We start from the raw sequence: 12,043 nt of genomic DNA, 5'->3' as shown, positions 1-12,043 counted from the left end.
GAAAATTAAGTTTGAGGACTAATTAATCCCTTGATAATAACCCCTTCAACTTTCCAATTAGCATTATAGCCGCAGGCTTGTTGGGATTAATCCTTCCAAATCGTGTTACGGACCAATTTCCTATATTGAATTTGGGGCTTTCTCCATCGGACCAGGTGCTCAAACTGGCAACTCTTGGAAACAGGAAAAAGCCGAGTGATTCAACAGGGATCAACGATGATAAGATCGATGACGCCGTGTCCTGGCCTGAGCTCGGTGTCTGTGGCTTCAGTCTCACTTGTTTTCACCTCAACTTCCTCACGGCACCATGGACAGCAACGTGACGACGCCGTGGAACTCCAGCTCTCATCCTCCATCCATCCCTGCAGCGATCGAGACCATGGCGCCCACCGTCTTCCCTCGGGTGGGCTACAGTGTACTTTCTTTCCTCATGTTCATCAACACAGTCTTGACAGTTTTCAACAACGGGCTCGTTATCACTGTGATGCTGAGGAATCCTTCTCTCCTCCATCCTATGAACGTTTTCATCCTCAGCCTCGCTCTGTCTGACCTGATGATAGGCCTGTGCGGCTCCCTGGTCGTTACCATCACTAACTACCAAGGCTCTTTCTTTATTGGCCACACAGCCTGTGTGTTTCAAGGATTTGCTGTCAATTATTTTGGTAAGTGAAGATGTGAAACAGGACTATAGCACCATTCACACTATTATTCACACGATATCCTAAAAAGAGTATGTAATTTTCTTTAAAAAGTGGTCATTAAATTCATTCTTGATTTATGAAACAAGCCAGCTGTACTCCAGAGTGCAAAATCCTCAGTGAAAGGAGTTTACCCATTTCTTATAGAGATTCTGTTTGGACCAGAAGTAAGTTATATTTATGTTTTTGCTTTCCCAGGCTTGGTTTCTCTCTGCACTCTGACCCTGCTTGCCTATGAGCGCTACAATGTAGTGTGTAAACCAAGAGCTGGTTGGAAATTGAGCATGCGGAGGAGCATCATCGGGCTTCTGTTGGTCTGGGTCTTCTGCTTGTTTTGGGCTGTGACTCCTTTATTTGGCTGGAGCTCGTATGGACCCGAGGGAGTCCAGACCTCCTGCTCCCTGGCCTGGGAAGAGAGATCATGGAGCAACTACAGCTATCTCATCCTCTACACGCTCATCTGCTTCCTTTTCCCAGTTGCAATCATCATCTACTGTTACTCCAAAGTGCTAACGTCTATGAACAAGGTGGGTTCAGTATGCCTTTTCATCATATAAATAGAATCATATAATATGAATAATATCCTATTCATCATATGGTAACACTTTACAATAAGGGTCCCTTAATTAACGTTAGTTTGTACATTATTGAGCATTAATATATAAACTAATGTGTTAATTAATGCTGAGTAATGCATACATAATGATAACTAATTACATTATTCAACATTTATTATTACTTAATAATTTATTAACTAACTTTGAGTAGTAAACATTAATTAACTGCTTACTACATTAATGTGTTTCCTAATCCTAAGTAACACATGGTTGTTAATATATCTGTAAACAGTTAATTCATGCTTAATAATGTACTAACTAACGTTAATTAAGGGACCCTTATTGTAAAGTGTTACCTATCATACATTTACATTTGCAATCTACCACCTACAAACTAAAACAGGTTATTAGCTTTTAATGGAGGTCATATTTGTTTTTCACCCACAGCTAAACAGGAGCGTTGAGTTACAGGGTGGGCGCTCCAGCCAAAAGGAGAATGATCATGCCATCAGTATGGTGCTGGCCATGATAATAGCTTTTTTTGTGTGCTGGCTGCCCTACACGGCATTATCAGTGGTGGTAGTTGTGGATCCAGAGCTCTACATCCCTCCACTGCTTGCAACCATGCCTATGTATTTTGCCAAGACCAGCCCCGTCTATAATCCAATCATCTACTTCCTCTCCAACAAACAGGTAAGATGAAGTCCATGAGAATGAGAGTGAGAACAAATATAAGTGGCACAATACAGATTTGCATGTGTTAATGTCTGAAACTGAAAGGGAGACTCATGTGTCTGGGAGGCAACCGCCATTCTGACATCCCACCAGTCCAACATATTGTCTAAATGGCAAACACTATCAAATGTCCCATCATTCCGACAATTTTTTCCTCCTATGGTTGGAATGACGGTAGTTTTTTCTTTTTTTAAACGTCCTGCCTTTCCGACAATTCCTTTAAAGCAGAAGTAAGCGATCCGGTGGTTTTGGCTAACTTCCTGTCAGCCGATGGAGTTAGCAGTCCCCGCCCTCGTCCCTACGTCACCACATTCACGCGCATCCCTTGGCTGCACACACAGAGAGGACCGCCCCTTTATGCTGTTCTCTCTCCTCATTGGATAAAGGTTGTAGGATACAAGGAAAGTTTTCTCCTCGGCTTACAGCAGAGCAGAGTGACTGACAGACCCGTGTTTCAGACCAAACACTCTATAGAAGTGATTGCTGTCGGAAGATACAACTATTTAAGACTTATATTAACACAAACATTCCGCTTACTTCTGCTTTAATAGCGTATTTTTTCCCCAAAACATTTTGCACTGGTTGGGTTTAGGCAATGATGAAAGGACTTGTAAAAAAGTATAGTAAAAAGACCGGGTAGAGGCTAGACAGGCAGGCTGCGCTCTGCTGCGTAATTATCAGCATGACTTAAAGAAGGGAGTCATCTGTCGGAATGGTGGGACGTTCACATGTCGGAATAGCGGTATGTCGGAATGGTGATATGTCTAAATGGTGGGATGTCGGAGTGGTGGGATGTTGGAATGACAGCATGTACAGTAACCCATGTGTCTCATGACAGGGTGAATATGTCTTTTATTTCTCTGTCCAACAGTTCCGTGACTCTGCTCTGGAGGTGTTGTCATGTGGCCACTACATCCCCCACGGGCCCACGGCTGTCAGCATCAACATGCACACCTTCAGCAGGAGAAGCCGAGTGACTTCGTTAAGCAGGAGTGTCAACACACACAGCAAGGTGCTGCCTCTGTAACTCTTCCCCCAGCAAAAACAAAGAAGCTGCCCTGGTTGTCAGTTTACTAGAACCTCGTCGAGGACACATCTGCAGACTGGTGCAATTCAGAGAGATCATCACTGTAACCAGATGAGAACAAAATCAATGCAGAGACCTACAGCTGATATTCAGGAGGTGGACAAAACAGCTGGAAAACCATAGTACATGCAGTTCTGCAATCCAATCCAATACCACTGAAAAAGGTTATTTTGTTCATCTTTTGTTTTGTTTGATATCTTTTTGAGACTTTGTCTTGGCATTTTATTGCAGGGTGTTCCTGCTGTAGGTTTTATATTTCTGTGATTTCCTTAGCTCAATATACTTAGCCTTTTCATATACTGTATGTGTGGATGTGGGGAGCTAGCCAAAAGAAACAGACAACACTGACTGAAATTAATGTTTTCATTTGTATTTTCAACAAGACTGGGCAAGTTAAATACAACCAGACTGCAGAGAGAGAGAGAGAGAAAGAGCGAGTATGGAATTCAACCTTTGACCCTTGACCTTTTGTTCATGCTCTGAACCTGTTTTTGTGTAGTGTGAGAAGATGCTTCTCACTTCATACTGTATATAAAAGTCACGCAGGTGACTAAAAATTGCCAGGAAGTTGCATGAGGTAATAATGATTCAAAAATATAATAGGCCGGGCATATTATGTTATACGGCCTTCTTCTGGGAACTGGTGCTCAGATTTTATGTAAGATATACTACACAGTACCTCTTCCTTTGTAACAATATTATGCAAATACACAGAATTAAAAGCTCCATCCAGTCCAGTCAACACTGAAAGCACAGCCAAACAATTTTACTTATTTTGGATTATGCAATAAATCCTGCCCTCAAATCGTTTTGCAATTCCCACCAAAACATATTAGCAATCCTGGGGAATTTTGGATGCACTTGTTCACCTTGAACAACTCTTTTTTTCAACAGGGAGAGTCAGTCAGGCAGTAAAAAAGACTGTTATTTTTCGGAGTCAGCCTGCTCTGTGGCGGTTTAAATCTTTGCAGACAGTACAGAGGGGGATTAGAAAGTTCAGAGAAAGATGACATAATGAAATAGTCTGTAGGCCTGATTCAAACGCAGGACATCGTGCCTCACATGGTACATGCCTGACCCAAATCACCACCCAGAGGATTAATGTATGAAGAACAAGTTACGGCATACATTTTAACTCATTAGTGCTATTATTTGTTGATTCCACTTTGGATACAGTGTTTTATTACATTATTTCATACATTTATTATTCATTATTACTATAGTTTTTTTCAAAACACAATAAGCCCTTCAGTTATGTCAGAGAATCTGGGAGACAAATTCCTGTGCTAGTCATCAGGCAATATGTTTATTGTCTCTTCCCTCTCTCTTGTTAACAGACATGATCAAATGGCTTTTCCCACCTGTGCACAACAGATCAGTCTCACATCCAGCCATCCAATCACAGCCAATATAAGGACAACACAGTCAGCATTTGGAGTTCATTCTCTCTTGACTTACTCTCTGTGATTTTGTTTAACTGCTGTATAACAAGTGTTGTCTTATGTCTGTATGTAAGTTTGGTCTGCCTTCTATGCATGTAAGAGGAATTTCAGTTCCTGCACAGGTTGCCCAATAAGGTACCCAGACACTACAGTCTGACAAATTGTCTTTTGTATGTTCTGGGCTCTATCCTGCCATTTGTGTCCACTTTGTTTTCTTTCTTTTCTTTTCTTTTTACCATTTTAGCTGTGTTAATGCATGTGGAATTACATTTTCCAAGGGTCTGGATTTCTTTTTCTGATTGTTTGATTTTGAACACAAGTTCTTTGAATATATCAATAATATACTACAAGAAAAACCACATGAACTTCACATGTGATTACAGTAACATGCAATTTTTCACATGTGAAAAATTTTGCACATGGGAATCATGTTATTTGCACATAAGAAACATGTGGTTTTGGCCCAATTTTATGTGAATCACATGCGAATTCCCATGTGAACCAATTTTTCAAGTTTTACACATGTGCTCTAAATGGTAACATGTGATAACATGTTTTTCTGTAAGGGAATTGTACCATTTGCCTCCATTGTGGATACCCATGAATTTTTTTTTCTTCTTCTTTTTTTAAATTCCTTGTTATTTACAGTATTCAGTGATACAATTTGGGTAGTTTTTTATGTTTTCTCCATTTTTGGCCGAGGGAGCAATTTCACTTTATATTCTCCAATAGGGGAGTATGATGGCTTACTCTACTGCAATGGAGCAAATGAATGACACAGCATCAACATAGGTGTGATCTTAAAGGGATAATTCAACATTTTGGCAAATTGGTTCATTGCCATAATCCCTATAGTCATAGCAGTAGGTCCCTTACCTTTATTTGTCGGTGCAAACTATTTTTAGAACGGCGGAGAAGAGCCGCAAGCTGCTCAGAGCTACGCCACGGACGCTTATGGGATTTCTTGGTTTCCCTCATCAAACTCATCAAATACACAATCCAACAACTCCAAAACATTTTGGTGGACAAGTTGTGACCTGAACATTCACCACGCTATGAGAATAATGGTGCTGCTTGCCGAACAACTGCCCCTGACAGGAACGTGCATCAGCGGTTTTGCATGAATTTACCATGAAAACAACTCTGTCTCATAATGTTCTGTTATTATCTCATAGCGTGGTGAACGTGCAGGTCACAACTTGTCCACCAGAGCGTTTTGGAGTTGTTAGATTGTGTATTTGATGAGGAAAACTGAAAAATCCCAGGAGCCTCCGTAGCGTAGCTCTGAGCAGCTCACGGCTCTGCTCCGCTGTTCTAAAAATAGCTTACATCAACAATTAAAGGTAACAAACCTACTGCTATGGCAATGGGCCAATTTGCCAAAATTTTGAACTATCCCTTTAAGGATGTCAGATAATGATTTGTGTTTGTACATCTACGTAATGTGTCAGCAGCAGGCGCACAGCATGCCAGTAGACAATAAACAATGGAGCAGGCCAAAGAGTCAGCTGTATTGACGTATTTCACGCTTGTGATGCCAACAGATCTGACGGCTACTTGCAGTATCTACAATGGATGTTGAATGAATGTTATAAGGGGTGGTGATTGCATTACACTAAGCCCAGGTATTGGTATTGGCATTGGGACTGATAAACCGGATCGGTGCATCCCTAGTTCAAAGTACAGAAGCACTGCTTTATTTCTTATTTCTATCTCTAAAGCTTTAAAATTCAATGAAATTTTGGATTTCATGGTCAGGACTGATTCTAATTTTTAAGAAAATCTTCTGTAGTAAATGGCCACTAACACAGTAGGAGTTTTTATCTTTTTTGTCATTGCTCAAAAGAAGTATTGTAAAGCAAAAGTGTTGTCACTATTATTTATTAATAGGTACCTGCAATAGTGATGATTAAAAAACTTTAGGTTGCACCGTATGCTTAAAAAATTACAACTTTCTCTCTTTTCCCCCCTAAAAATGTAGTGGAAAAATGTAATCGAACTGGTATTTAAAGGGCTACAATTCTGGAATTGATGATTGATTTGGATTTTATGATCAGGATGGATGCACAACATTTTATGATCAGAATGGATGCACAAAAAAGCAAAACAAATCATTGATACTGGTTATTATTACAGTAACATACACTAGCTGCAGTGATAGCTAAAAAATAAATCAGGTAGCAGGTTTATTTTGGTAAAAAAATAAAAACAATAATAGTGATTTTATGCTTTTCTCCCTCAATAAATCATTAGCATTAGAATTCAGAATTTGAATGACTGATCCGAATTAAAAAAAAAAAAAGATCACTTGATATAGAAATTGTAAATGGAAAACTTCATAAATAAATAAAATAATTCTAAATAAAGAAAGTTTGTGCTTTTCATTTGTAACTACTCATTTCCCTCATCATCTTTATCTCTGCAAGCTGCTTATTATGATGTCTTTGTTTACAGGCTGAAATATTTATTTATTTATTTGCACCAAGACGTTTGGAGAATGATCCCACTTCTCCTTTACTTAAATTCCTGTCTGTAACTCTATCATTTTTGATCACTCTAGCATGTACTGTATAGGATGGTCAAGAGGAAAATGTATTGTGTTGATCTTATCCCAGATTTAACCCGCAACATAACCCACAAGCTTATGCATCTCAAGCAAAGAGCCTTTCACACTTTATCTCCAAACAGGATTACACATGTCATGCTATAATCCAGCAGCACGGCCTTCTTTATTTCCTGAGCCAATTCAAGAGCACCCAAATTATCCACCTGGCATACTTAATACAAAGCTTTCAACCTCTGAGGTAGGCTATTGCATTGAATCAAATTGTATGCTGCAGTGCATGCACCATTATACCATGCCATTACCATTACTGCGTTTAAATTTCAAGATGCTTTTTGAAGTCGGCTATCAGAAATGAGACAACAGTGATGTAAAGGTTTTTTCAATTAGTAGGCATGTTTTTTTTTCCCAGTTGTCTCTGCTGTGAATACACAGCACAGTTGTTAATGAAGGTGAACAGTGAGGATTCCCCAGTGACCTGCTGGTGCTATAGAGTGATAATGAAAAGGGCGGATGCTTGTCCAAGTTGCAGTTTCATCCATTACCATCATTTATTCAGTGGAGAATGACATGTTCACGTTGGCTCAGTCATCATATGGAGGATGAAGATACAGAGGCAAACATGTTGACTCTTTGACCCTGGACATGAGAGCTGGACCTTCACCTACATGGGACTCAGGGAATAGCACTTTTTGGGAGAAATACGTCGACATCACCTTTGTGGTGGCAAACAGCTTGATTCTGTTGACAACTTCTATTGTGGGAATTGCAGCAAATATTTTTGTGATACTGGCAGTTTACCACCAAAAATCACTGCAAACCTCCAACAACGCGCTGGTGGTGAATCTCGCAGTCATAGACATTCTGCGATGTGTGATCGACTGCCCGATCCTCTTGGCCATTGTTACGGCCGTGCATCAAAAAATACAGGTGGGGAAGTTTATTTGTGATGTGCAAGTGGCGTCTTTCTCTTTCAGCTGCTGCATCCAGTTGTTAACACTGGCATGCATCAGCGCAGAGAGATACCAGGCCATTTCACAACCCTTCAAAACCAGTCAACGAAGAAAACGGATCACGGTGCTGATCCCTCTAACATGGATCTTGGCTATTCTGATGGCTGTCATCTGTCTCTTATTCGTGAAAGACTCAGCCGTGCACATGAGATGCACAGGACAACAAAGAGAAACCCTATCGTCATATGACACCTTTGGGCTTTACATGCTATTCCCTCTGTGGGCAGTTTGCTTTGCCATTATCATTGGATTCTATGCTCGCATATTTCACCTTGTGAGGTCGCACGATCGCAAAATATTTGACAAAGGCATGTTAACGCTTTCTAAAAAGACCAAAATAAATGATGAACAGAAGAAAGAAGAAGTTGTGGAAAATGAAAAGTCTGTGCAAAACCAGACCTTGACCAAAACTATTGCTGAGGTGAAGCCGGTGACACAAGCTGAACCAAATTCATCAAAGAAAGATTCCTCACTGACCTTGACAAAAGCTGCACAATGTGCCTCCAGTTCAGAGAGTGAGAAAGAATTAAAAAACAGTGTGGAGATAAGCGACTTGGAGACAGAACAACCTTGCCCTCCTGTGATTCAGGTTGCAGTGCAGCCTGAGGAGAAACCTTTTAATAAAATGGAACAGTCCAACCCCTGTCTTATAAGAGCTGAAGAAAAACCATCGAACGCCTGTACTACTGTTGGAAGAGGTGAGAGCTTAAACGCAAAGAAGGTGTCAATCAATTTCCACACAGAGAGCCAGTCCATGGAGAAAGTTGATAAAGAACCTGTTGAAATTAAAGAAAGTAGCTCTCAAGTTAACTCACCTGCACAGTTAGAAGATCCTGAAACCACTGCAATTTTAATGACTGAACCAAAACCAGCAAAGAACAGCAATGGAGGAGAAACTGTGGCTGTTTCTACGACGGATCAAGTCTCTTCATTATGTGCAGCGTCAGCCGAAGCTCCTGGCACAGAAGCTCCTGTACAAAACATGGAGGCAGAGGGAGCTGTCTGCATGATGCCTTCAAGAGCAAATAAAGAGAGAGCAAACAAAAAGAAGGAAGGTAAAATGGCCAAACGTGCCGGCTACATCATTGTGACCTTCCTCTTATTCTGGCTGCCATTGATCACTACTATCCTCGTTCAGTATGCTGTTCACAGAAACAACAATATGCAGGTAAGTGTTTGTAGAACTAATGATGTGGTTGTTACCTTTCGTCGGTAAAAAGGAGCAAATTATCTTTTCTGGTTGGTGAATACTAATACTACCTCTGCTCTTGTAAACTGAATATTGGGTTTCTCAACTCAATTTAATTCTGACCTTTGAGCCCACTCAGCTTCCAAAAACATCCTGATACCAGCTATTATGAAATGGTGAAGATGTAAATGTGTTTCTAATGTGTCCTTCTAAAAGCATGGAAGGGGATTTGTTTGAATCAAATGTAAATGTGTATGCTAAATATGTTCATACTGATGATCTGTAATACTTTAATAGTTTAATACTGATATTATTTTTTTTCAGATAAGGATCATTAGGGATGTGGAGATCCTGTCAGTGTCTGTTGCCTGCATCACATCACTGACTGACCCAATAATATATGCTGCAGTCAACCCTCAGTTTCGGACTGAGTTTTACAAGCTTAGAAATAAGGTCAAATCCGTGTTCAGTAAGACATGATAATGTTTCCACTCCTGTCTACTTTTGGGTGACATTAGACCAGGTGGCTACACTGCAAAAACTCCAAATCTTTCCAAGAATATCTGTCTGATTTATTGTCAAAATGTCTGATTTCTAGTCAAAACTATCTCTTTCCACTTAAAATAAGACTCATCACCTAAAAATTTACTTGTTTTTAGATCATTTTCACTTGTTTCAAACACATTTGCACTTGAAATAAGTTGAAAAATCTGCCAGTGAAAGCCAAGTTTTTTGTGCTTGTAATAAGGAAGAAAAACTTGCTTCACTATCAGATTTTTCTACTTATTTCAAGTGAAAATATCCTTGAAAGAAGTAAAAAGTGTCTAAAAATAAGCTGCTTTTTATGCGAAGAGTCTTATTTTAAGTATAATGAGATTTGTTTTGACTAGAAATGACATTTTGACTAGAAATAAGACAAATATTCTTAGTAAGATATTTGAGTTTTTGCAGTGTATATTCAATATTCACTATGTAACTGAATACTAAAATGGGTAGCATTTGTGTAGGCATTGTTCAAATATTAGGTAAATCAAACTCCAGATGCCAAAGTGTGAGTTTTTCTTTGGCGATACAGGGCCTATTATTTTACATTCTGCTGTGTAATATATTAAATTTGTGCAGTCTGACTTCTCAGCAGTTACTAAATCCTGCAGAGCAGCGCCGCTGTGTGCTGAGAGAAGCAGCTTGGACCGATGCAGCTCAGCAGGGGGAAGCTGCTGAGTTTTGGATCAAATTATCAGTGAGGAGCTGCTTGTTTACCTCCAGAGACCCTGGAACAGGGACCCACCACTGGGCCAGTCAGGTCCTCACATGTCCTCCAGCAGCACCTAATTACCATCCCATCCCTGTTATTAGTGATGCTCTTTGAACAATCAGGGACAACATTATGAAATCCACCTAACTGTGTCTCAAGGTTAAATAAAAAAAGAAGACATGGGTCATATAATGTATGTTTCAGTAGAGCTACAGTATTTATTCTATCCACTGCACCAAATGCACAATGTGTGACTACTCCCATGTCCCATTTCCTTACCCATTATATATGTACTCCATGACAAGATTTGTATTCCATTAAAAGCAAAGTGTTGCAGAATTTACATCATAACATACCAGCCTCATTGTGTTTTCCTTTTTACTCACAAACCTCCAACAAGAAGCAAAGACATACTTTAATAAAACAGAATTCGTCAATGACAGCATGCAAATCCTTAATTCAACCAGTTAACAGACAGAAATAGTGTGCCAACAACTGTCAACTAAATCTAGAAATAAGAGGAGCCAACTTCAAATGCAGCTGATGAAGTTCTAACTGAGATATTTACAATATGAAAAATGTACAAAATGGCCCTTAGACACGGTGAAATATACCACATCTCGCTTTTGAATATAAGATTTTAAGAGAAGTTCAATGGAACTGATGATGCTCATCACTCTTTTATATGGTTTTCCAGATCAATACTATTGTGTCCACAGCATTAGTATTAGTTAAGAGTTGCAAAGAACATTTTCTTACATGTCTAGCTTGTGACCTAACTAATATGTACCCTGTATATTTCTCAGTCAATTGTTAATTGATGACTGTGGCTCTCATATCGATCCATAAAAGAATGTCAAATATGTAAGCTAAAACCGTTTTTGTCATTTTGTCTTTCACTTGCACATTTCACAAACATGTTGCGTAATATTTTACTCATCAAGCGATGACATCAGCCAGTTAATGAGTCAGTTAATGAATATTCACAACAGTTATTCATTCCTGTGGATGTATGTTTTCTGATTTTACAACAGTGAAGGTTCTATTAGAAACCAGAAAACTGGGGGAAGGGGTGGGGGTTCAAAACAATCTATTTAACAGGGGAGCGAGTTAAGTGAATGTTTCTAATGTGTACGTATAATATTCACAAATATGGCCCTCAGATAATGAATGTGTGCTTTGTCATCAGCGGTCATTAAGAACAACCTTTAAACAACTGCCATCCCTCCTTTAAATCAGAAGACAACACATACACCAACATTACATATTCAAAAATAAAGTGTTTTTTTAGTCAATATGTTTAGGCAACAATGACAACCACGCAATCCCAACACTTCCTTGCTCTCCTGTGCTTAATGGAGCAAGATCTGCTGGCTGCTTTTATTCCAAGGCAGTTCACATCATTCTAATACCATGCAGAGTTTGACATCAGATGAGATCACTACTTAAAAAAAAATCCAACCTCTGCTAATCTTATAATCCTTCTAGATTATGGCAGGTTGAT

General features: G+C 39.4%; 2 protein-coding genes across 2 annotated transcripts; both read left to right on the top strand.

Moving 5' to 3' along the window:
- Positions 1-307: 307 nt before the first annotated feature.
- parietopsin lies at positions 308-3,017 on the top strand (the record flags this gene model as incomplete). The annotated part of the gene is made up of 4 exons (XM_083973455.1): positions 308-662; positions 897-1,225; positions 1,703-1,948; positions 2,862-3,017. The coding sequence occupies 4 exons, from the start codon at positions 308-310 to the stop codon at positions 3,015-3,017; spliced, it is 1,086 nt and encodes a 361-aa protein (XP_083829581.1).
- Positions 3,018-7,727: 4,710 nt separating this feature from the next.
- On the top strand, positions 7,728-9,105 carry LOC310987266 (5-hydroxytryptamine receptor 1A-like; the record flags this gene model as incomplete). Its single annotated transcript, XM_083973454.1, has 2 exons — positions 7,728-8,525; positions 9,037-9,105. 2 exons carry the CDS (start codon positions 7,728-7,730, stop codon positions 9,103-9,105), a joined length of 867 nt encoding a protein of 288 aa, XP_083829580.1.
- Positions 9,106-12,043: the final 2,938 nt, after the last annotated feature.

This window comes from Trachurus trachurus (assembly GCF_905171665.1).
Source record: "Trachurus trachurus genome assembly, chromosome: 6".
Taxonomy (NCBI): Eukaryota; Metazoa; Chordata; class Actinopteri; order Carangiformes; family Carangidae; genus Trachurus; species Trachurus trachurus.
Note: the sequence above shows the minus strand (reverse complement) of the source record. Positions and strands in the feature narration are given on the sequence as shown.